Source organism: Epinephelus moara, chromosome 17, assembly GCF_006386435.1.
Source record: "Epinephelus moara isolate mb chromosome 17, YSFRI_EMoa_1.0, whole genome shotgun sequence".
NCBI classification, from domain to species: Eukaryota; Metazoa; Chordata; class Actinopteri; order Perciformes; family Serranidae; genus Epinephelus; species Epinephelus moara.
This window is the reverse complement of record NC_065522.1, coordinates 13,474,097-13,500,809: the sequence shown is the minus strand read 5'-3', so window position 1 is coordinate 13,500,809 and position 26,713 is coordinate 13,474,097. Positions and strand designations below refer to the sequence as shown.

The following is a 26,713-nucleotide window of genomic DNA, read 5'->3' as shown; positions in this document are numbered from 1 at the left end:
ATGAAGTGTACTAAATTGAGCGTCAAACTCATTTATATAATCTGACACCTTGTTTTATTTCTGACAGCAAAATCGTAGACCTTCGAATTTTATTTTCATATCAGGAGGCAGTATACTTGTATTCATTTTTTCATTTGGAACTCCCTGTCTTAATTTAAAAACTGACAATATGAAACTCTCCCCACAGAAACGTATCAGCTTTGAGCCGACAACAACATACTTGCTGAAGGACTTGAAGCCCTTCACTACTTATACTTTCCGGCTGGCTGCCCGTAGTAAACATGGAGTTGGAGCTTACACCAATGAGATCTCGGCAGAAACTCCACAGACACGTAGGTCTTCTTCCTTATCTGACAGAGTTTAAACTATTTGGGAAGGAACACATTTTCAAATGCATTCCAAATTTTACGTGTGCTGCAAAATCCCCAAAATTGACAAGAATGTCAGGAAGGTCCTGAGCACAGATAAAGCGAATATGGTTTTTCTTTAAAGGGGTTGATGCATTTGAAAGATGTAAACATTTGAAATAGTAAATAAGTGTTACCTGACCATGCAGTATTCACTTTGAAAAGGTTGCATGGACAGCGTAGCCAGGCTTTCCTGTGAAGTCAGGAGACAAGGTTACAAAAACTACCCCTCTCCACCTTTGTTGTGCAAAAACAGTCCTGACTGAAATGACTGACAAAGCCTTGAATTATTTATAGAAATGCCCACATATGCGTTACTGTTTTTCATAAATAAAAGGGCATCTAAGGAAGCCTTGTCTCTTGACATTGCATGTCGGCCAGAAATAATAGAGTAGAGAATTTTTGAAACTGAGCTTTCTATGTAGCTACACTGCCAAGAATCACTTGGGATTTTCCCATTTTTCGGCATTGATGTTTACACTCAATTCAAATTAGAATAAAGAAAGTTGTGGAGTAACAATATCATAGAAAGCTCAAAGCAAGTATTGTCTCTACAGTTAGGGACATTTCCACCCAAAAGACCCCAGATTTATGTAACAGGTCAGAACTGAAAAATTGGATTCTATTAAAAGCTAAATTAAGTGCAGTTGAACTCACTCTGATTTGCAGTCACAGAATTCCCCTCCAACCATAAGTGAAAAAACACTGAACTGTTTGCACATCTGACATAAATCTGGGGTCTCTGTAAGACAAGGGCAGGGATCAGGTGGGTATGACAGTTCAAACTCTGCCCAGATGTATGTTCTGAGGTAAATGATGAAGTAAATCAAAAAGTGCATGCCAATGTTATCAGAATCTAATAAATCAGTCATGTCTCCTTGGGAAGTTCTCTGTTGTACAATCAGGCTTTTACCACAAACCAACAGGCTTCGGAAAGGTTGGTGACAAATACAACATTTTTCTGTTTTAAATAGTTAAAGCATCAACCTTTATGTTTTTGGATTGATGGTAACTGCTTGCCAAATTTGTCTTAGTTATTACTACATTTATTTTGGAATGGTTTATCTTAAATTGTTTGAGTACTTTCAAATATTTTAGGTTTTTATTTTAGAATTTAAAGGATCTAATAAGTAGATTATTAGGATTTGTGACTTTTGTTTCCCTTTTTTAATTTTTTTTTCTTGCCAAAGGTAGGTTACATATGTTAAAGCTGTCCTTTTTCCAATCAACACCTTCCATTCATCTTCAGCGTGTACACTCTTGTGTTGGTTTTTGCCTTTTGTTTCGTCTTTATTTGTGATGTTTCATTGATTTGAAGTATGTTTTATTTACCCACATGAGTCCTTGTGCTTTTTCCTCATTTGTGTCATTTTATTTTCCTCTTCTTTTTTCCTTTGTTTGGTCAATTCTACCATCATCACCCCGATCAAACCAAAAACTGAAACTCCTTTAAAACAAAAAATCCAACTCAATGAATGGCCTGACCAAACAAAAAACCCTTCACCTGCACCAAATCCAACTCGCCAACCAGAACCCTCGGGCCCACCTCAGGGAGTCAAGTGCTATAGCCCCAGCTCCACCAACGTCCTGGTAAGTTGGCGGCCACCACCAGTGGAATTACAAAATGGGATCATAACGCAGTACACCATCCAATATGCTGCGACTGAAGGGGGAAATACTACTGCTCTTCAAATCACCAACATACCACCGGAAAGCTCTCAGTACCTTTTGGAAAACTTGGAGAAATGGACAGAGTACCGTGTGACGGTCACTGCTCATACAGATGTCGGGGCAGGACCGGAAAGCCTGCCACAGCTCATCCGCACAGAGGAGGATGGTATGTTTTCGCTAAAACAAACCTCCAGCTGCAAATCCAGTCCACCCCCTCTTAACCTTCCCCGTCAAATACTAACAACCTCGCCTATATCTACAACTCCCTCTTCTTTTCTACCCTCTCTGCCTGCTTCTAATACGACTGTCGCCACTTGATACTTTTAGCCCATTTTGGACTGTGCACTTTTTCACCCGAACAAACTGTGATTCACTTTGCAAAAGCACTTTTTTTTTGGCTTTTTTTTCCCCCTACGCTGCTCAATTTCAACACATGGTATGGCATTTTCAACTGCAGGCCTCCAACTTCCATCCCAACTGTCATTTTTGAAACTTTGAAATATTCTCTGCAGTGTTTTTGAACGGCAGCATTTTTGTATAACTCATTTTTTTAGGAACTTGGCAAAAGGACAAGTTCTGGACAGTGGGAAAAACAAAAGGTGGAAGAATTTTTTGAAGGCCATTTTTTTTTCCTCCCCTCATGTGATAAAATCATATTTTTTATTCATTTTTTTCCTCGCACCATAGCCAAAATTCTTGCAGTGCTTCAAGCATTTGAAACACTTGAAGCCCCTCTTTGGCTCCACTTTTCTATTTTGGCAAAACACATTTTTTTTCCATGTTTTAAAAATCCACTACCCATTTTTAATGTTTCAAGATTAGGTCAGTTGTCAGACCTGTTTTTGCTGTTGTTTTTTCCCCTTACCATTGTTGAAATATTGATGTCATGCAGTGCTTGTTGCAGTTTGCTGCACTTTTGTGATTTTTTTTGGTCACTGCAGCATTTTGCGCTACGGATTTTGGACAAGATTTAAAAAGAGGGTGACGGGGTTCTCTATAATTTTGACCTTTTTTCTTCTATCCCATGGTGTTCCTCCAGTTCCTAGCGGGCCACCTCGTAAAGTTGAGGTGGAGGCTGTCAACTCCTCATCAATTAAAGTGATCTGGCGTTCACCGATGCCCACCAAGCAGCACGGTCAGATCCGAGGGTACCAGGTGCACTATGTCAGGATGGTTAATGGGGAGCCCACAGGACAGCCAGTCATCAAGGACATCCTGATTGATGATGCCCAGGTACAACAGCCTCCTCAGCCAGCCACCTCTTCTCTCAGACACACAGTATCGCATTCTCTTTCTCACCTTTACAGCAAAGTCTTTTATTTGGAGTGGAAAAAAGCTCCTTTTCATCATATCATATCAATAACTGAATTCAGTAAAACAATTGCTATTAAACTGATTTATCACTAATTACAATTCTGCTGGATGCAGACATTGAGCACTCTTATATCTAGAAGGCTACATGTAATTAATGCTATTTTTGCCGCAATTATTTCTATCAAATAACAAGTTTATTTGGTGGTTGCAGACAAACTGTGTGTGTGTGTATTTTCTCACCAGTGAGTCGTGTCTGTACCTGGCCTTATTTCTTGTCTCTTTTCTCTCCATATTCTTGTATCATAATCAGTGGGAATATGATGATTCAACCGAACATGTGAGTAGTTAAACTTGACAAAAGTCCAATCTTGTTTTCCCCTGCTGTCATCCTCTGCATGAATGGCATGTGTCTTTTGTGCATTAGGAGTTCAAGACCTCAAGGTTTTAAGCTTGAGTGCTATTTCAGCTTCTTAAGATATTTACCTTTAAAACTGCGGATGGAATCCTTGACTAACACTAATACTGACCTTAAAGGTTTGATTCTGATAAAGCTATTTTAAATTAAGTTCAGCGAAGTTGTTTTTTTTACCAACGCTTGTTAACACTATCCTTTTCCACTGAAGCATGCCTCAGTTTTCAGTATATGCTGAGAGAATGTGTCTGTTGTGTCTTTCCTGATGATTACGCTGACATCACATCCCATTATATCTCTGTACTTGCATGTATCTGCAATAATCCAGTGGGTGTCCTTCAACTAAAGTCCTGGGTCTTTACAGGAAATGATCATCACAGAACTGCAGGCTGAGACCACATATTCAGTTACTGTGGCAGCCTATACAACAAAGGGCGACGGTGCACGCAGCAAGCCCAAACTGATCACCACCACTGGCGCAGGTATTGTAACTGTGACTGCTGACAAATCTCCTGTGGTTCTCTGCTAATACACTACATTTTCACATGAAACTGCATTTCTGCTCTGTGAAGCTGTGAAACTGCAGCCAATGAGGGAAAAAAAGCACGAGGCAAATATTCTTGTCATCGAGCGTGTAAAGTGTGAATGCAGCTAATTGCTGTCTCATTTATTGCAATAACTCGTACCCAGTGGTGTGACACAGCAATGCTGTAGGCATTTTCAAAATAATGAAAAATGGAGAGGAAGTGAAAGAAAGACAAGAAAAAAAGAACACCCAAATTCAGCTCTTGCACTCGCTGCTTTTGACAGTGTTATACCACGCTAAAAGTACTTGGCTGTACTCACAGACAGACAGATAGTAGATCAACTGATATTGAATGCCTGTGTACCAAAAATATGATAAGATGGAAACATGGTTCTCCATATTAAGTTGTCCCTTTCTCCACTGATACTGTCTTAGTTCCTGATAAACCACGGCTAATGGTCAGTACAACCAACATGGGCACAGCTCTCCTCCAGTGGCATCCCCCAGCATTAACCCATGGTCCCTTGCAAGGCTACCGCCTCCGTTTTGGCCGCAAAGATGTGGATCCACTGACTGTCATCGAGTTCCCCGAGCGAGAGAACCACTACACTACCAAAGAGATCCATAAGGGAGCCTCATACACTTTTCGCCTTTCCGCACGCAACAAGGTGGGCTTTGGCGAAGAAACAGTCAAAGAAGTCACCACAAATGAGGATGTCCCAAGCGGCTACCCTCAGAGCATTACAGCAGAGGGCGCCACCACCTCCACCATTCAGGTTAGCTGGCAACCTGTTTTGCTGGCAGAGCGAAACGGCCAAATAGTGAAATATGCTCTGCAGTATAAGGACATCAACAGCCCACGCAGTCCCTCTGAACTCTTCATCACCGCCCCGGAATCAACAGTCATCCTGGATGGCCTTAAGGCAGATACCACTTATGATATTAAAATGTGTGCCTTCACCAGCAAGGGCTCTGGTCCCTATAGCCCAAGTGTCCAATTCAGGACACAGCCTTTGGATCAAGGTAGGACCAGTCCCTGAACCTTTTTAGCTCTTTCCCTTTTAAAATCAACCTTTCCCTGCGCAGCCCTTTCCAACCACAGCAGCTTCCTCTGAAAGCCTCAAATGGCAGAAGTTGACAAAGTCTGGAATCAACCACAAGACTTTGGTATTAACATATTGCCCTACCCTTAGTCTCCCTAATCTAAGAATGATTTAATAAACTCACATGGAGTAAGTATGTATGTCTTTTTGTGTCTCGTCAAGCAAAGGTCAGTCATTAATTTAAGAGTTGGTGTTGGTAAGAAGGTAAGAGGACAGTGTTGAGTTCAGTGTAGTAGTGATTTCAGCCTGGTTTTGAAGGAGACATTATCAGGTAAGCACCGGTGTGGGACCAGTAGAGTAGATAGATAAAAGAGGATGTTTTGTGTCTAAATCACCTGCTCCCCCTTTCTTTTAGCAGTGTTTGCAAAAAATTTTCACGTGAGAGCTGCCATGAAGACATCAGTGTTGCTGACCTGGGAAATCCCAGACACCTACAACCCAGCTCAGCCTTTCACTGTGAGCACTGCCTAGATAAATAAACCATTTCCATATGTATTACTATGATACAGAGAATGATTCAGTTAACATCCACAACCGAAACTTCACATAACACATCAACTCATTCACACACAGATCCTCTATGATAATGGGCAGAGTGTGGAGGTGGATGGGAAGCTAACACAGAAGCTAATCACGGGTCTTCAGCCTGAGACACAGTACTCCTTTCTCCTAACCAATCGTGGCAACAGTGCCGGAGGTCTGCAGCATCGTGTTTCCACCATGACGGCCCCAGACATCCTCCGCACCAAACCATATCTGATTGGTAAAACTAACTCAGATGGTATGGTGACTGTGGAGCTACCATCAGTGCAGACATCTGAGAAAATAAGGTGAGTAGAGATGATTAAACTGAAGGTGATTTCTAATTGCAGCCCCCTAAACGTCAATGATTCGAATCATCTGTCAAGACGCCCTTGAGCCCTTGTCAGTCAAATCAATGCACTTTTCTTAGCTGTGTCTTGTACACAGACTAACTGGCAGGCAGTAAATTTTAACAAACCTAATCAACTCCAGGAGTGCCATCCCCAAGTCGACTTTGATTATCCAGATCCCAGATGCTACCCGACTTGTAATTGCCAACTTGCATTAAGCATAATATGATTTTAGAATTTCTTGGATATGTGACTTGTAAAGACATCACAGACAGTTGAACTTTCTCTTTCCATTGCTGATGTCCACATTACTAACTATTATTTCTTACTGATGCACTGTGAATGGAAATAAAGAAGATAACTTGATAGCTGCCCTTGTCAGGGGTAATTCTTCAAAAAACAGAGTCATTTATATTCATCCCTACATTTCAGTGTAATATCCACTTCACCTCAGTCATTACACACTGAAACAGCCCGACTCATTTAAGCGCACTCCTCTAAGCCCTATAAAGTCTCTTATAGCCTTTCAACAAAGCCCAGGGTTGTCAGAAGGCCAAGGAGCACATCCGATTGTAGACTGATGCTTCAAACCCATCTTGGGTTTTTTGATCTTGCTGGATGCACTTGGCCCAGTGTCTCCCATGCCAGAGCTTAAGCTAATTAGTTTCCCATTAGCCTGCCACACTGCCTCCCTGGCTAAAGCTAGCTTGTGCGGTGCCCAACCAGGAAGCCCAGAAAACTCTGGCAGAGGCCGTTATCTCTCCTGCCACCCTGATGAAGGGATGAAAATCCCTCTAATTCTGTATCTTTTCTGCGTTCGCAGAGGTCTCCTAATTAGCCCACGGGGGGCCTCAGTGAGGTGTAACCGTATTGCCTGACTTCTCTGAACATGCTTAAATTAAATAGGAAACAGGGGAAAATAGCCCCAATAAAGTGATAAAGAATTGCATAATTTGCTAATGGCATGATTATGCATCATTTTTCATCCGATTCTGCTAAGCACTCCCCTCCCTAGTACAGGCTGACATGGTGGACACTGGGCAATGCTGTATTTGTTATTATTGTCATACCCCGTTTTGCCAGAAACAGCGACCACTGACATGCAAATAGAAGCTGTGAACTTGTGTCTTTTGAAAGGTGGCAGTGATCTTTGACCTCATGTAGATTATTTATGTACTGTCTTTACATTTTATTTTCCAGGGGATACTACATTGTGGTAGTGCCTCTGAAGAAGCAGCGCACTGGCAAGTTTTTCAAACCCTGGGACAATCCGGACGAGATGAATTTGGAGGAGGTAGGTTTAAAGGATGAGCTGGTCAGGAAAAAAAACGTGAAAATATGGCATGTAAAATTCCAGTGCTTTTTTTCAAGATCCAGTTTTTGTACACAGCCTCCTAATAGGGCCGACATAACTGTGTGCACATAGCTCACATTTCTTTCCTGAAAATTGGGGGGAAAAAAGTTGAGGCCACTAAGAGGGCAGGAGGAACAGGAGATGAGTCTCGCTGATTGACGCAAATAGCTGCAGAGAGCACTGTTCATATGGAAATGAGAACATGAAGTAGCCATCAAGTGCACTGCAAACTCAACCCCCATCCCCACCTCCTCCTCCTCCTCTTTGTGTCTGTGGTAATTACCTGAAGAGCTGCATCAGGCCTTCATGTCTCTTCTCATTTCAGGCAAAGCTAGGCTACCGCGTATGCACAAAACACTTGACAACTTTTATATTTAGCCGGTTGAGATAATTCAGGAGTTTCTGCACACTGCAGGTATGATTTAATGTGTTAGCCAACGAAAGCTTTTATCACTATGTATTGTTGCGTGTGATTACATTTTAGGTATTCCTTTAGATGCAGTGTCAAACACTGAAAGCTAATGGTTCCACACATTTGCTGCAGCATATACTGTAGTCTCTGTCGTAGAAATGTGTAGAAATGAAAACTTCTCAGAAGTTATTCCCCTTCAGGTCACAAAAAATTAAAATTCAGCCAAGCATTCTTCAATAAATCAAATCCTCTGGCAAATTCTAACTTATTCTGAAACTGTGACTTTTAAAATATTTATTTCAATTGTATAAACATCACAATACATCACGTGTCTATGGGGCCAAAAGAAAAAAACACACCATGTCTCATCTGGCATTGGCTTTACAGCTCATGCCTATAGGCCCTTGTCTGTAGCCTTGACCGATTGCCCAAAAGTCGCCCCTCTGTCAGAATTTATTTGTTTGTCAATATTGGCACTCACCTTTTCACAACTTTTCCCAAGGGCAGCTAGATTTAGCCGTGTTGACAGGAGAGATGATTGAAGACATTATCGGGCAGCACCAACAGCCCCGCAGCCAAAACAGAGCACACACAAGAACGCACACACAATGTGAATGACAGCCACACACGGCGTGCGCACACACACTCACTCGTGCACACAAGTGAGAGATATGAAATCAGACGCCCAAACAACTAGCCAGGCTTGATTAGCATAATTATGATCCACGCTTTGTACTGGAAGTTTAAAGTCAGATGGAACAGACTTGTATGAAGGGCACATTTGATCAGTTTCTTTCAGCCTATTAGTATTATTATCATTATTATTATTATTATTATTGTTGTTGTTGATTGAAGGAGCAAAGGTGGTATTTTTGGCTTTAATATTAATTATCTTGGAGACTATGAATGTTGAAGAAAAAAAATCATTGGTTTGATATGTAATAATTCCCTTCGAAAACTGGCAGTGACATTGGAAACATGTTCAAGTGTTCAAATTTTTTGGATAATCCCTGCCAATAACATACTCGTGTTTTAATTTTGAAAGATAAGGTTTGTTATGCTTGGCAAAACGTAGTTTGAAGCCATTTGTTGATACATAATGTAATTCATCCTCGCTTTGCACATCATTCATTCATATTTATGAAACACTGAATTGGAAAATAAATAACAATGTTAATCAAATCCAGCAAAAATTAATTCCGTCTCTTTTTTACTGTTTGAAGCTGTTGGATAATCCTCAACTGTTTTATATGCTGGGAATCCACACAATCTTTTAATCTCGCAATCTTTTGTAGTCAAAAAAACAGATGAAATAAGTCATTGATCTTTTCTGTAATGTTCTGCCTATTGCAATCAGCGTTTTCAGCTCGGCAATCAGAAAGAAATCTAGATAGACAGATCTGGCGTGGATGTGTTTTAATGTGTGTGCCGTGTTATCAACTGTCTGCCTCTTTACTCCTCACTGTAGCTGCTGAAGGAGATAAACCGTACAAGTAGAGGCCTTCGATTCCGGAGGCAGGCAGAGCCCAAAGCCTACATCGCTGCTTCCTTCATAGACCTGCCCAGCGACTTCACCCTGGGAGATGGAAAGACCTACAGGGGCTTTGAAAACAAGAAACTCCAGAATGGCCAGGAGTACATCTTCTTTGTGCTCGCTGTTTTGGAGATGTCTGAAAACGTAAGTCTGCTATCATTTATTATATCCATTACTTGAGTTCAGCTTCAAACCCTGAGCTTGTTCGCCTCTTGGATACCCCGTGCTTGTGATCTTGAGGTCTTTGTGCTAGAAACTGTACACGTGAATAGACAGAGAGGGTTAAACCCACTGCATCGCAGCAGTGGGTCGGAGTTTGCTTCTGGTCAGATGTGTTACTCGGAGCCCTTGTGAGGCTTTGACTTAAAAACTTAAAGCTGCAGCTGGCCCAAGAAGCTGACCCTTAGCTGCTTTGGGGAGGAGAAACCCCTTAAGACCTTAGCTGATCGCAAGAATACCTCGATAACAGCGCTCCTCTTTAATTGCGTCCTACGTGCGGTCCACCTTATCTCCGCTGCTGCAGCTAGAGTGTGTGTGTGTGTGTGTGTGTGTGTGTGTGTGTGTGTGCATGTGTCTGTCTGGACTGAAGACCCGAAAGCCGCATGATTAGGCAGCCGCAGGCGTGATGATGGATTTGATGAGCTGCAGGGTCTATAGTGCTGCCTCACGCTCTCTCCACTAACCCTGAGTTCAGGTAGAGCAAAACGATAATGGCGAACGGAGGGAAATCTCTAATTTGCCCACTGAAGCATATATTTTCATCCCACAAGACCTTTTTTTTATCTCCTCATAGAATGTGAAATAGTTCAATCACGGCTCCTGTATAGGAGAGATATTGAAGATAATTTTGATTGGTCAAACTGAGGCTTAGCAGAAATTACACAGCAAAACTTTGAATTGGCTTTTAATTTGTATTGTTGGTCATGCTGCTTTTGTCAGAGTCTTGTTAGATAATGCTCTGTCGTGAGGGTAAATTAATTGAAGTCTCGCAGTAGTGCTTTGAATATGTTGAGCTTAAATATGTCTGGATCTACTGTAGCCTTTGGCATTCAGTCCTGGGTGGTAACGTGACATGAGCAAGAAAATATCTTTCCAAATCACCAGATTATAGATAAAATGATGGAGCATAGAACTGGATAAAGTTTAGTATACAGAAGCAGCATATGGTGGTTGGAAAAAAATAACCACAGATTCTAATGCTGAATATTGATCAGTGTTTGTTTTCCTTGGCTCAGATCATGTATGCCACCAGCCCCTACTCCGACCCAGTTGTATCAACTGACATCGACCCCCAGCCGATCATCGACGAGGAGGAAGGCCTGATCTGGGTGGTGGGCCCTGTGCTAGCCGTTGTCTTCATCATATGCATCGTCATTGCCATCCTCCTCTACAAAAGGTGAGGATATGAAATAATAATCTGAATATAGAATTAGAAAAGCATAACTGTTTCATAAGTGGAGCAAAAGCACAGGAATCCAGCTCAGATGGGAAAACTACCTCAACACTTAACATAAATACTACAGACAGTACACATTATTACTTTAACATGTGTACTTAAAATTCATGTAGAGCCACTCAATATTTATGTGTGATCATTTAATATTGAAGATTCATGACACCAATACACTGCCACGCGCAAATCTTCAATTAGCACATTGGAATGCAGACACTAAATGTAAGATTTTAACTTAAAGCCTGAGGCGCATTGATCTTCAGACTATCAATGACCCTCACTTTCAGCACCACACACACACACACACACACACACACTCTAAATCTCAGATGAGTAAATGCAAGCATACAGCTACCCAAACTGTTAAGCCATCAAATGCAGACGCCCACAATCCTTCACACAGACACGTGCGTTGACTGAAAGTTAATCAGACACATCCATCTACCCCCCCTGCACGCACAAACACACACACACACACACACACACACAAACACATGTAAAACTGTGGAGAACACTCGCGGTAGTGCACTTTCACACCGAATCAAAACAGCTTTTTTTTTTTTGTCTGAAACCCCCTAGTGGTAGCGAGACCTCATGCTGTCACTGCTCATCAGTCAAGCGTAGGAGGGGAGAGCTTTGACTATCTGCTGCATGTCACTGCATGTGTGTGTGCAGCTTTTAGAGAGGCCCTGGGGCCTGGGCAAGCATCCCAGCCAGCCCAGCCCCTCCCCCTCTTTTACTACTACCCATTCCACGAGGGAGACTAGCTCTGGATCTCAACTCTGACCTTATGATGCCCTCCTGCTTTGCAAGGATACACACATATCTTACATGCATGTGTCCAGACACTGATATTTTCCCCCTGTCCTTCTTTATCTCGTCTCTTCTCACCTTTTCCATGAGGCAAATTTTCTGCAGAGTTCATTCAATCAAATGTCCAGTCCTAAGCAGAATTTCACAGTAGTCCTCAAGAAGTAATTTGGTGAAGGTAAGATTAGTTAGTGAAGAGTCAGCACAATATAATCAGTAACAGCACCAATGCTGAAGACAAAAAAATACATCAATAGTAGTGTAATGTTAGAGGTTTCTGCACACAGCTTTACTCCCTTACACCTTACTGTCCTTGGATCCTATTCATATCAAGTTTTGGATAACACAGAAGGTGAACTGAAAGTGAACAAAGACCGTGTGTGCGGGGGGCTTCAGACTTTCTATTTGTGGCAGGCAGATTTACACATCGATTACCAAGTTGGTGTCACCGCCACGTTAGGGAACATTCGGTGCATAACCAGGAGATATTTCTCTTGTCAAGATCAATTTTTATGTGGCAGAATGCTCCTCTTGTGCAAAACAAAGGGCAACAACCATGTTATGTTGAGCTCTGAGAAAGGACATGGGAATAACAATGTGCAGCTTCATCAGAGAGAGACATAAATCAGAGTCATTCATACACCTACACAGAATAATTGAAACCATGTCTGCTACCAAACTAATAGATTTCCTAAATAAAAGGGTTTTAAAATGGAAGCACGCACTTAATCATATATGCTTGATATATACATATTCATTCAAAATTATGATCGCACGTGTTCTCATTTATAATACCACATGCATCGGTCTTGAGTATGCATAATTCTTGATTTCAATAATGTTAACAGTGCTAAGCTTATTTGCAGGAAAAGACAGACACAGCAATTAGGAGTCAAGAGAAGACTTTTATGCTTGAACAAGAAGCAATCAGCTGAAACTGCTTGAAATAGCAGAGATACAATGTAGGAATCTTGGATGCACCTGGGAAACTGTAGTATTTGAAACAAAGAGCCCCAAGGCGGCATAATTGAGCATAATCTCTGAAGTGAAGCATCACTAATCTTGCACGCAAAGGAAAAACTGAGATATGATTGGTATCGTTTGTCTCCTATAAAGTCAGTCATTCACTTATTCTAAAGAAACGTTTCTGGAATTCTCCGTTACATAAGCCAAAGGTCTTACCACCTAATGTTGTGTCGATATTTCTTTCCTTGCTGACCAATGGAGCAGCAAACCAGACAGGTAAGAGTGAGAGAGAAGTAGAAAATAACTAACTCCCTTTAAACCCCTTTCCTCCCTAATTGTACAAATTATAACTAAACACACAGAAATTGGTTGCCCAGTGGAGTTGATGTCATTCGTGAAATCTTAGTATGTGCTTAATCAAAATGAACATATGTTAAACACATGTTACGTACTGTTAGCAATGCGACATTCTATATATAACAGCTGTCAGCAGGCAATGACAGAAATTAAAGCACATTTTTTTTATTTTTCCCATTATAAATCTATACATTCATTTTGTCAAAAAATCCACTGTATTACCTTTCCATTGTACGTACAGTATGTTGTAATTACTAGTGACCAAAATATTATCCATGTCAGTGGCCAATTCTGTGTTGATTCTTATAAATGAACAAGCCACGTTGATTTCTATGAAACTGACATATGGCATCTTATAGCAGAGGTGACAATGTTGTGCACTGAAAATGTATGAAAAATAGGGATGCACCAATTCATCAGCCGATATTGGCCTTGTTGACTGCCATCCGCCTACCGGCAAATAAGATGACATTCACCGATGGCAGTGGCCGATGTTTTTCTGTTGTGTCACATCAGTTGTGCGCAGGAAAAAGCAGGGCTCCAGACTAGCGGCATCCCGTCACCTTGCGTTCATGTTTGGGATGAACAGTGATTTTCCCATGAGACCCTTCCTGATGAAAGGACGCAGTAAACTTATAATTGATGTGTCAGGGGACGCAACCTAATTTTTTCCCTTATAATGCTACAAATACATGTTGAAATCGGCAGGAGGAGAGTTAGTTAGCTTTAGATGTTAGCAGCCGGTGACCAGAAGTTACACCATAATGCATTCAAGCTCTATTCCGAAAAAATAAGCATTGGGCGAAGGTACATTTTAACATCATCATCAGGTGCTCACATTTAATGTTTTATTTTTGGTGAAAAACTCCAACAAATTATTGAAGGTGATTTTTGTTGAAGGTTTCACAGCAATATATAACAAATATTAAAGAGAGAACTATGATAATACATATCCTCCTGAGACCCTGCGTCCTCCTATGAGGACATCACATTTTTGGTTTCCTGCACCTTATACTTTGTTTTGCTTAAACACAGGCCTGTTGTCCTCATTTGTGGACACTCTTGTGCCCCATCTAGTGGTAGTTAGAGCAAAATACACTAATCCATGTAAAAACAAGATGGCAGCCATCTCTGCAAAGTTAGTCTGCAGCAGATCCCAAGGTCCAAAACTTGATCACATTTTATGGTTCAAACTTGCGTATATATGATTAATAATGTTTGTTGTTTGACTACCCAACAAAAGTTCAGGTCTCAGGAGGATATGTATATAGTAAAAAGGCTTTTGAAGCAGTTGGGTTTTCTAAAAGATGTTTACTGTGTGAAAGACGGTTGTGTTAAATGTTATTTCACAAACTTGTATGACCGATAAAGTTACTTTAAACGAAAATGTCTTTGTTTCCCTGGCACAAAATGGGGAATAAATAACAGCAAAAATAAAATAAACAACAACAACAAAAAAACATCGGTATCAGCTATCGGCCAAGTTGTCGTTTCAAACAGTGTATGCGTATAGGCCCAGAATTGGTGCATCCCTAATGAAAATGATACTCTGCAAATATGTGTCTTATAACTGGCATTCAAAATACTGAAAAAGTGGACTGGAACAGGGATACTTTACAACATAATACAATCCAGTACACAGCCCTGCAGTAAATGATACCTTTGTGAAGCATGTAGCTTTTTGTTTGTCTTGTTTCTGTCTGTACAGTAGCAAGACAGGGTTACAATATACAGCAATCTAAACACCACCCCTAACAATGGTTTCAGGAGTACTATAGAGTTGACTTGACACCCTACTGTATCTGACACCATCACTGACAATTGAACATTAGGCTGCACTAAAGGTAGCATTTAAGGGTTAAGGGCTATTGTATTAGATTGCATTACACTGTGAGGTAATGATGTTATTTAGTCCACCCCCTGTAGCCTTATGTACTGGAGAGATTGCAATCCTGTCACCTCCTTAATTACATATTTGCCTGCAGTATTTATTAGACCACGAGGCAAGCTGAGGTTATACAGTAAGAATTTTGAGTGCCAAGCCCAAAAAAAAAAAAAAAAAAAAAAAAATTTGCTGTTTGTTCTGCAGAAAAAGAGCAGAATCTGAAGCTAGGAAAGGCAGTCTCCCCAACAGCAAGGAAATGCCACTGCATCATCCCACTGACCCTGTTGAACTTCGACGCCTCAACTTCCAAACGCCTGGTATGTATTCCAAATGATGTCTGTCTCATACTCTGTGAATTCACAACTGAAAGGGATGCCAATGCTACTGATTGCTCGCTTAAAGGAATAATTTATATTCACAATTAGATTTCTCACCCACTGCTGACATTGAAACCTCATACCATGACGTCCTGAAAAGTACCCATCAATTCTGCGGCGAGATTGGCACTACACAAGTGAGCAGTTAGACAGTGCAGGTGCTGGTAGACGGTGGACAGGTGCTTAGAGAAGGCACAGAGGGTCAAAACTGACAGTTTCCTCCCCGGAGACACTTCTCAGTGGAAAATGAAGAGGCAGAAATGCAAGCTTGACAGTTTCATGGCAGCTGTCGTCTTCCTCTGCACCTGGGTTATCCAGGTCATCAAAACTTGTCATGCTTACTCAGAATAGCACAGTCCTGTTTGGATGGTATCCTGCTGCTAGGAGACAGGACGCAGCATTGTGGAAGGTGAGGGAAATACGAAATGTGTCATGGCTCTCTGTGTTCCACTTTGTATGCGTATGGACAGCAAGGAGAGAGTGGTGGCAAGCTGTAAACACTAGTGTTTACTCGATCTGACCTTTAGTGCTGAGGTGAGTGGTGGTCCGTGGTCGTGCATTGGCCCAGTCGTGTGGCCTTTTCTCGCCTGGGGGAATGATGGGAGTCACAGTCCATTTATCACCCAGAAAGGAGGTATGCATCTTTGCCCCTGTGCCAACCGAGACAGACACATTTAACTGCCGTTTGAGTTCCTCTGGCACCGACTGCTTTGGGGACAGGTGTTCAGAGACTGCCAATAATGTAGTAATATCAAAGCCATATTTTTCAGGTCAGCTCGTATGAAAGGAGGATGAATTATCCCTGCAGGCTCATTTTTGAAAAAAGATTATGCATATTTATGAAAGCTCTTCAATGATGTTAGGACCATTACTGGCTGTTTCAACCTGGCAGAGGGGTATTTTTCCTTTTGGCTCAGAGTGATCTCAACCATCCTCCCACTATTTCACTCGCCTCTCAAGCCATCAGTTTTTTTCCCCCAACAGCCTTTCTGAGAGCTTGGCTCTCTCGCTGCTCAAAAAGGACCAAACATCCCCCCCCCCCAGCCACGTGACCACTTTCTCTCAAGTCCTGAAGCACTCCTACATTAGACCACCTCTCTCCCCTACTCTCTCGAGCCTTTCTTCCACCTCTTTACCCCTCAATGGACATTTTCATCTTAAGGATGCTTGATGTTTGAGCGACAGCGTGTTGGAAATGGTACTTTCATTGTCCCCCAGTGGTGGAAATGGATTTTGAGTAGTGGGCTGCAATAGAAACACCCTTTACCGTCTTTCAGAGACGTGAGAGTGGGTGGGAAAACGAGGCACAGCTTCCATTAGCTAATGCCCACTTGTGCCGGCAACCAAAATGAAACATCACCTCGGTGGAGAGAGAGTGAATGTCATGCATCTGGTGTGTCAAAATGGCACCTGAATTCTCAAGTTGCAGATCTCTGGCCACAGGCTGGGCTTTGAAAGCATGTACAAAAATGTGTCTCAGTGAGCATCAGTGCTGTTCAAACCCTACATGTTTGATTGTTTCCCTACACCTCTTGAATATGCTGATGACACACCGCGACTACCACCTATATTCAACAATGTCAGTTCTACATAGTCAAAGTCAAGTGCACTTAACTGCAGACTATGCAAGTGGTATATCACCATGTCAGCATCCTCAGGTTAACGTGAATGTCAAATAATATCCTTTGGTTGCTCAACTTTGATTCGTGCTGCTAGGATTTTTATTCTCTGTGCGCTTTCTTATTTCCATGAAATAAGCATGGTGGCATAGCCCAGCTTCTAGCATGATGATCTGTATGTTACTAATGAATGTCCCATTTAGAATACACATAAATCATTCAACTACTTCTTGTCACATTTCAATTTTTTACCTTCTGTTTGTTAAAGAAAGTAGTCATCACATTGCTAATGACATCTGCAATGTATTTAATTACACCGCCGTTTCCTCCACAGGTTCAGGTGCGTCCAGTCACCCCAGTAACCTCCATTTGTCAAGTTAGTTGGTCTCGATTATGCATTTGACATGGTTTTGTTTTTGTTTTTTTAGCTTTAATTCCCTTCTTTATCTTTTTTCTGCCTAGTCTTGTATTCCCATTCACATCTAATCCACCTGGTGTTAATGCTACGTCATCACAGGAGGCGGAGTTTGAAATGACAGCCTGAAAACTTGTCATCACTCAAAGCAGACATCAACATCTGGCCTAACATTTTGAATGTTTTTTGTTTGTCTTTTGGGATGTTTGTTTGTGTCTGTGTCTTACTGTCATGCTAACTATCCACCGCAGCTTTCCGTGTGAATAACGTTTTTCTCTCTCAATAGGGAGAGTCCCAGTGGGGCAAGTTGTGCTCGGTGACTTCTCATTGGCTTCTGTGTCCATATTCTCTTTATGAGCATGGCCACTGCTTTGAGTGAACAAACTAGCCTAACAAGATCCACTCTTCCATTCCCCCTGTTAAACACACATGCTGCTTATCTAATGATTCACTGTTGGCTTGTGCTTGGGTGATGCCCTCTTAAAAGACTGCTGGCTGACCTTCAGTCCATCTGATTGACAGGTATGGCTAGCCACCCTCCAATCCCAATTATGGACCTGGCGGATCATCTAGAGCGCCTGAAAGCCAACGACAACCTCAAGTTTTCACAAGAATATGAGGTAAGTGTCAGGGAAGTCCCAAGGTTGATTCGACAATTGTTATAAATGTTGTAGCAAGAGTGGAGCGGCATAAAGACAAAAATACAACTTGTAGAGTGTTACATAGGAGCATGCACCAGGTGCTTAAATTACCAGCTCTATAAGTGTGGTGGGCAAAACCAGACAGGGCTGTATATAAGGATGGATGACACGTCTCCACTTCCTCCCACTGTACAATAATGAAACCAAAATATCCTGGATTTGGGTGCTGCCATCTTGTGCTGCTGATGTCATTTGGAGCTACAGTCTGCTCGGTAGCAATTGGAGCCACACTATCAAGTTACCATTCATAAACCTATCCTACCCAATCGCGAGCAGTGCCAATAATCCGGAGCACACTGACTGACACACACAGCTGTCACTCCTGATGTCACACCCCCTTTTTATAGCATCAGATAACTCAATAAAACCAAGCTTCAGAAAAATGAAACACTTGGACACAAATCAGCGTGATAAGAACTACCTAAAAATGACTTAAACCCATCTTTGAGGGAAAACAAACTGTACGTGATGTGTACTTCCAATTTTTAGTTTGGCCCAGACAACCACCAGGGGGCAATCGAAATGTTTTGGTTTCACTTTAGGGGAGTTGTCACGCCGTCCATCGTCATATACAATCATTGGGCAAAGCCCGAATTCAATTCAGTCAACACCCACACTTTTAGTAATATTTTCAAGTCCCAATCCTTTTATTGCATACCCATGCCAACAACACAGTCGCTCAAGCATGTCAACAATTGGTGGATGACTGCCAAACAGTGCAGTATAAAGTTGGGAAATGCTTTCATGAGAAATATCTTCACCGGAGATGTCAAATCAGTCAGTCTGCCTTTTCTCAGCAGGCATTTTGACATGTCATAGCAGGAAACGCACAGGTGTAGCCTAATTATTAACATTAATAATGGCTGCACTCCATTTCCAGTTCCAGGGCCCTGCTGGCTCACTAATGATTTACTGAGAAACCTGGATGAAAAAGGCCACCATTAATGTTATAAATAACACCTATGCTTTCTGTTTTAAAGCAAGTCAAAAATGTGGAAAAAGGCCTATATAACTAAACCATGAAAAACAGCAGTGTGACAGCCACAAGATATCAAAACAGAGATATCTGCACTGAGAAAGCACATTTAAATGACATCATTTTTACTATTTAAAGGTGACATCAGGCACTGTATTGGATATCAGCATGTTATCACGCTAAAAATAGCACATGTATGAAGTTGCATCCAATCTGGATAACAATCCCAATGCTGTCTAACTTCATATTTTTTATCACCCTGTGCAATATTATAAGCAACCAATTAAATTAATAGGACTAAAAATCAAAGGCAGCACTGCACCCCACAATACGAATGTGTTAGATGGAGTAAACATACTGCAAATACATATATAGAAGGATATTCAGTATTCTATATCCTTGAGAAAACTAATGCTTTACTGCTATGCCAATGGGAGTGACGAATGTACTACTAGATAATGGAGATTTTAAAGGCTACAATTCACTTACAATTGTCCAGCCAGATCATCACATCTACACTTAAACTTCAGCATCACTCTGGAATGTACGGCCACTATCAGAATAAAAATGCATCGTGGAACAATGGTGATATTTTTGGGTCGTTTGATTAGACCTCCAAATGAACAGTCCCCTCAAACCCCATGAGCTTGAGTAAGACAATGTAAGTTATTCTTATATTTTGGCTTTGCATTGTAGATGAACTACCGTTTGCCGAATACTCACGGAGTCAGAAAAACTATGCGAGCAAGAGGTCTGTTCAGGGGCATTGTGCGCGATAGGAATGGTCACCCTTTCTCTGCCCATTTCTCTCTGCGGGTCCTGCAACGGCTCCAGAATCTATGAGGTCACTATATGGGTGGCTGCCAAGCTGCCCAATCATTACTGCAGCTTAAGTACACTGAATTCCAATTTCATAGTGCTTATTCGAGAGCAGTGGAAAGCAATTTTGCAAGCACAATGAAATAAAGATTTTTATTATGAGCAATGTTGCAGCCCACTGTTTCAACCTATTTTGATAAAATATCAGGCTTAGCCAGTGGTTTTGTCCCCCGCATATTGCTGCTTTAAGTGATTTGTGCAGATAAAGAAGTCAGTGCTAAAATGTATTATTGTATTCACATTGAGCTCATGTGCTTTTAAATACCTCTTAATGTATCTGCTTCCATGGTCATAGTGGTATTATAAAGTTTGCCATCATTAAAAATGAATAATTGAGCTTATCTTTATGCATTTATTGCTCCCATAAATTACCCAAAAGAAGTCATAAAAGTGTGATCACATTCAGATCTGTCTCTAGATTACAAGCAAGGTCAGTGCACTAATGTGACTGGTGGTTGTTGCGTGTCCTGTTGCTCTTGGGTTTCTACTTTCAGTGGAGATGGAGTCATAAAAGCAGTCTGCGGTCATTAAAAACACAAGCACAATATTTCCCCTGTAATGTGAAATGGAATGCCATCTTTCATGTCTTTGTATTTTCCCTTTGTGATATTATATTTTATAGTTCATTTATTGGTGATGAGGGAGCCTTATCAATCTCTGCTTTACAAAGCTGAAAGAGGGCTTGGATAGCAAATTCTGCTGAACTAGTCTCAGGTGTGGTATTCTAGCATGTGCCGTAAAGTTCTACTAATCAAATGAGGAAAGCCAGCGGAACACAAGCTTTTCCTTTGTGACCGATTCAGAATGTATCTTTTCTTAAATCTAATCATTTATATGTCGTGGTTATTTCACGCCAAAGACAACGCGTACTTCACATTGTTCATAATAGGCAGCTATCCACTTTTTAATCCAAACTTCCATCCACAAAATGCTCTCCTCCACTTTTAATTTAAGCTTTGCAGACTTAAAGTGTCAACTTAGATTCCAGTGTCTGTTGACACCCCATTTTCTTTGGCCAGAATAGACTCTACTTAAATTAACTGAGAAGAATAAAAGTCTGGGTTGGACTATTCACGGACTAAATCAGCTTTCAGTCAGAGAACAATCATTTCCTTTGGACTCAGTAACCTTAAGTACCTTTATATCATGGTCTCAACTTTTTCAGCTTTTCACCGGCATGGCTAGGAATTCTTGCTTGTTCATGCTTTTCCTGCCCTTGTTAATGCAGTGTGTGTTAGTCCTCTGCACTTGGACGGAATCATGAGCTTAAAATGGCCAGTCTTAAATATTATTTGACCTTGAGGGGAAACAATATTCATGCCAGACAAACTCTTTCATGCCGAAGGGCCAGAGATGAAGCAGCACTTTATCAATATTTTACAACATTTCTGCATCATTGTTGTGCACACATGTCTAACAGCAACACAAGAAATCAATGCTATGCATAGCATTAATACAAATGAATATTTTCAGCCACACGTGTCATCGGTGTAGAGAAAAAGACTGTGGGACAAAAAGGAAACATCAGAGGCAAAAGACTGAAATCATCAGAGCTTTCACTTTTATAAACTGCCTTCCTCTTAGCCTTGGAAAAACAAGGGACTGGTAAACCTGTGAAGACATACAAGGCTATGTGTGGCCTTGAGATGCAAGTACACTCTTAAAGAGATGTAAGCAATACAACACAGCATCTTCATTTTCAGTTGCTCTGTGGTGATATTTCAGTAAGATTTCTGATATTGATCTTTTGCAAACACCTCATGGTCAATAGCCATACAGTTAAATGCAATCTTAGCAATACACTGTTATATACTATTTCATGTGAACATTTAATAATATTCCATTGTAATGACAGATTTTCTTCTTCACAGTCCATCGACCCTGGCCAGCAGTTCACATGGGAGCACTCCAACCTGGAGGTCAACAAACCAAAGAACAGATATGCCAACGTGATTGCCTACGACCACTCCAGAGTCTTGCTCTCTGCTATTGACGGTATGCCGCCCACCAACATCTTCCCTCCTAACTGCTGTATCGATTCCACAGGCAGCCAGTACAACTGTATCTTTGAGACCTCAGGAGCGCAACCACGCTGCACTTTTAAATTATATTCCTACACAAGCACGTCAGGCTACTTATTCACTTTCATGCCTCAGGTGCAGAGAAAGAGGTGGCTTTAGAAACTGGCAACTTTCCTTAAAAATACTGAGGAAAGGATTCAGACCAGATTAAACAAGCACCTTTACTGAGAGATTTAAGTTTCTCTAACTTGATGTGAGGTAATGTTTTCATAATGCCTCCCACTTGCTTTTTGTGAAGCCATGGCATGTTCCTTGATCATAATTTATACCTTGAAACAAGAACAATAAGTACATCGGAAGATAATTAGACAGCAGAGTACATTATTATTTGAAATATACATTACATAGCTTAATTGTGGGTATGTGCCTATTCAAATAACACAAAAATACACACTTGCCCATTTGTTATGGGTTGAAACTGACAAACAAAACTCACAGCTAGACACAAGACAAATGAAGTGCTAAGAATACATTAGCCAGAGTGACACAATCAACGAAGCATCGCTTGTAACATTACATGGACAGGACTCACTCAAGATGTGAGTGCATTATTTCACTTGAGCCCATCACAAACCTAACTTGAACCAGTCCAGTAAGTCTCTGGCACATTTAAAAAGTGCTGCACTGTACAGCACAGCTTCTAAGGAATGAAAGGCCATTTTGAAATGGCTAGTTAAGTGCTGGCTCCTTCACCAGTTTATTGGATTAAACACAATTGCACATACGCACACAGCTATTAATTAACCATTTCCATTGAGCTGCTCCCATGGAGGGCGAAGGAAAATAAACAAAGACGTAAATGGCTATTGTGACAAAAACAGATAGATAAAGACTCAAAGAGCCCTTTTTGCAGTCTCTCAGAAACAACACACAGCTTGAGTGTTGATGGAACTCCATTAGCCGGGCGTATAAACACATCTGCACAACCACATTGGAGCCTTTGTGCTGTAGCAAGCGAGTAGTTCTCAGCCAGGGGGACATGAGGGACTTCCTCTTTTCCTTCTAAAGCTTAAAGCCTTTTGGCAAGCAATGCGTCTATTGTTTACTTTGATTGAGTTCTTTGAATAAAAAGGGATTTGGGATTTGACATCAGAATTTGAAGACGGCTACTTTCAGAATTTATTGATGTGGGGATGGATCAGCAGAATCTTCAGAATACAGGCGCTCAGATGCTTGAGTACATTTGTGGACTTTAACTGTCGTGACATCGCTGAATTCGCTGTACTTTCAACGACTGACGAGGCACCTCTTGCCAAGATGCCTGACCGTACAAAACATGCGCTTAGCAGGATTAAACTGGAATTCAAAGTTAATCCCCCAAAAACTTTGTCCACCCTTCATTTGCCAAAACCGTACAGTTTCTAATTTCAATAAGTATGTATCAGTTTTTCTTAGCATGATCCCTGTAAATCCCATGTTACCTCCAATTTCCATCAATTCGATGTTCTTTTTAGAACATTAAAGTTAAGCAAGAGCTCAATCTTTTTTCCATTGATCTATATTTAGTGTGGGAGCTGTCACAAGCCTACTGTTATTCTACAAAGAGGCCATTTGTGAATAAAATGTAATCAACATGTAATGTGACATCTTCATTAATCTACTGTATGGTAAGAGTGTCAGAATTTGTGTGTGTGTGGTCATCTGCTCACAAATCCACAATGTCTAAACATGTATATATTCCCGCAACTCAGAATCATCTTTATCACCATTACAATGTTGTAGGCTAAAATCTCTCTGTTTCCCTTGAGATTCCTTTGCTTTCCTACGAGGGCTACTGAGTGCTGAACAACACTGGAGCAATGTTTATTTCTCAATAAGCATATTGACAGAGAAAATGGTAGAATTTATACAAATCCTGAGTGACAGAAAGCACAAAGGCAAAATCCATTTGCAAATGTGCATTAAACAACTTGCCGCATTCTCATTAAACCACAGTAATGTCTCTTCTTGCTTTTTCTTTTCAATTTGAAAACGCACTGGGCTTAATTGCATTTATCCCTTGTCCATCACGGAAATGTACAGCCGTCTGGCTATGTGGACAACTTCAACAGCAAAAGAGAGGGCGGGGGACAGTTGGAAAAAAAAAAAATATGTGGGCTGGTCTTTGAATGTGTTCATATTCCATTTTCTTTCCTTTTTCTGTTGAATAAGTTACCTGGGAGTAAAAGGGAGTCTGGGGGAGAGAGGGGGAGGGGGAGCAGTTGGAGTGAGGGGATCCTCTGATACGTGGCGTCCATGCAGATGAGACTTATCTTGGTCGACCATGTGTGCACGAAGCCCCTAAACTGCCAGTCCTGAAGCATTGACTAGCTGTCAGCTCTGTCTCTTTCGCCTGGATTCGAAAAGGCTGCTGTGCCTTTCATTTAATATAAGCAAAAGGGAAGGAGGAGTGAGGAGTGAGGACGGGAGGAGGGGGGGAAATTGTTTTGCTAGTTTTTTGTTGGTTTGTTTTTCTCCATGTGAGGTGATAGACTTTTACAGACCAGGCTTTATCTGCAAGTCAGTTGCAGATATGGAAGAGGGACACAAAAGCTGCGGATTTAAAAGTGTTGTTGATAGCAAATACAAATCCTCATGGACTGTAACACTGGTTCCAAATGTCACTGTTTTATGCTATTTTTAAATTTAATACAGAAACACTGGCTTAACTGACTTCATTTTAGGAAACAGAGGCTAGCCTGATGTGGTTTCATCTGCCGGAGAATCTGACGTTACCTCAAATAACTGCAGGGAAAATCAAGACTTGGACCACATTAGGAAGCAGCAAATACTACTTTGTGACATCTGTTGTCTTTTCCGCAAACAAAGTTGAATTGTTTCCAACAACCACCATCTAAATACCCCTGTACTCTTATGAATCAAGCATAGCTCACACCTCATCTTTTTTTCCCCTCTAGGTATCCCTGGAAGTGATTATATCAATGCCAATTACATCGATGGCTACAGGAAGCAGAATGCCTACATTGCCACCCAAGGATCTCTGCCAGAGACGTTTGGTGAATTCTGGAGGATGATCTGGGAGCAGAGGAGTGCAATCATCGTCATGATGACAAAACTGGAGGAGAGGTCCAGGGTAAGAGACACAAATACAGATGCTGCCATATTTCACTGCAGCGCTCTCCATCTCTCCAAGTCATATTCAAATGAAATGAAAGGAGCAAGAGTGTTTTATTTTAAGCTTTGGAATGCTCATAAATATAACCAATGATTTAACAGTCAGAGCATAGTCAAGCAAGTTATTGACTAAAACAAAAATAAATGCAATTTCAAAGCCAATTACATCATTTTTCCAGTCTGGTTTTGACATCAAAATTTGCACAATAGATTCTTCCAACTCAGATCACCCTCTTTCAGTGACAGTCATTTTGAAGTCCTTTTTCTCCTGTGTACAGTGTGTTGTTCTCTGGCCCTCCCTAGATGCTGTCGTATTAATTCTCCAGGCAAAGCCAAGTTCCATCCTGTTATCCACCGATATCCTCAATCCTTTCTTTACAACAACACTTTCTGTTGTTGTTTAGTCCTGACTGATTAGTGGCATGGCTCCCTTCATTAGCCCAGCACTGCTGAAGGCACTGGATTACAATCAGTGATTAAAAGGCTCAGCCTAAAAAGCCACATCGCAGAGCTGTATGCACTCACTCCTCCTGTAAGACTGACATGGTCAAAAGGCACTTTGTCTCTCTGTCTTGCACATCTTACAGTGTTTGACTGAGCACATAAAGCTCGCACAGGCTCCATAAGCTACTGACCTTCACACTTGTATGCCTTTTCTAAGAGCCTGGTGTAGTGTTAACAGGGGCGCTGACTCAATCCACAGAGCAGTATCTGTACAATCTGCAAAGCAAATACGCTCCTTTGGCTGATATTCAACATTACAGGCACTGTGAAATGCATAATTCCTCAATTAAATGCGCTCCATGCTGTCAGGTGTCCGTTTCACTCTACAGATGCTTTGTGATATAAGAGTGCTTCTTGGCTCTGCCGTAAAGGATTCCTGCGAGACAACCCCCACCCTGACGCTTCCATACTATTATGTTGTTTGACATTTGTAGTGCATAATGTGCTTTTGTTGCTGCCAACAGCTCCTGTCTTTCATATTAATCAGTCGTATCATTCGCTGGGAAGCACTCAAGCTGTCTTTGTATGTATGTTCTGCATATCTAAAGCTTGAGTATTTGCAAGTAAATGCTATTATGAATCAATTCATTTCTCCTGGTGTCACAATAGCTTCATTGCTGCTGGTGTCAATCTTATAACAGCTGCTTAGGAAATGGGCGGATAGTAAACATTTTAAGATATCTGACTATTCCAGTGGCACAACTGGTGTCCACTTGTCGTATATCTTAACAGCCATAGACCACCAGGCCACCATTTGTTGAGCATGATGACATTTCGATTGTGTTCAACATACTGCTAAAACTACATCAGGTCTATTGGACAATAAGAAGAAAAACAAGTGAATTGGAACCCAGTTATTTCCTCCCCAACACCAGTATGTGCTTCCCTTTGTCAGCTAAGCAGTAACACTATAATGGAACAGTTTTTTATTGGCCGTTAACTGGGATACAAAGCTGTACACTCGAATGGCA

General features: G+C 41.2%; 1 protein-coding gene across 13 annotated transcripts in view; it reads left to right on the top strand.

Moving 5' to 3' along the window:
- LOC126404725 (receptor-type tyrosine-protein phosphatase delta-like) overlaps positions 1 to 26,713 on the top strand; it is a 427,878-nt gene that overhangs the window by 386,366 nt on the left and 14,799 nt on the right. For 3 of the 13 annotated variants that reach the window (XM_050068106.1, XM_050068108.1, XM_050068105.1), the window contains 16 exons: positions 188 to 332; positions 1,939 to 2,244; positions 3,118 to 3,311; positions 3,703 to 3,729; positions 4,169 to 4,286; positions 4,766 to 5,353; positions 5,789 to 5,889; positions 6,007 to 6,263; positions 7,506 to 7,599; positions 9,540 to 9,749; positions 10,841 to 11,001; positions 15,281 to 15,393; positions 17,407 to 17,448; positions 18,010 to 18,107; positions 21,915 to 22,038; positions 25,022 to 25,197. In XM_050068106.1, the coding sequence (XP_049924063.1) occupies positions 188 to 332; positions 1,939 to 2,244; positions 3,118 to 3,311; positions 3,703 to 3,729; positions 4,169 to 4,286; positions 4,766 to 5,353; positions 5,789 to 5,889; positions 6,007 to 6,263; positions 7,506 to 7,599; positions 9,540 to 9,749; positions 10,841 to 11,001; positions 15,281 to 15,393; positions 17,407 to 17,448; positions 18,010 to 18,107; positions 21,915 to 22,038; positions 25,022 to 25,197 (2,754 nt within the window). The remainder of the gene's footprint in view (positions 1 to 187; positions 333 to 1,938; positions 2,245 to 3,117; positions 3,312 to 3,702; positions 3,730 to 4,168; positions 4,287 to 4,765; positions 5,354 to 5,788; positions 5,890 to 6,006; positions 6,264 to 7,505; positions 7,600 to 9,539; positions 9,750 to 10,840; positions 11,002 to 15,280; positions 15,394 to 17,406; positions 17,449 to 18,009; positions 18,108 to 21,914; positions 22,039 to 25,021; positions 25,198 to 26,713) is intronic. The other 10 variants (XM_050068110.1, XM_050068107.1, XM_050068116.1 and 7 more) reach the window with 5 other exon arrangements.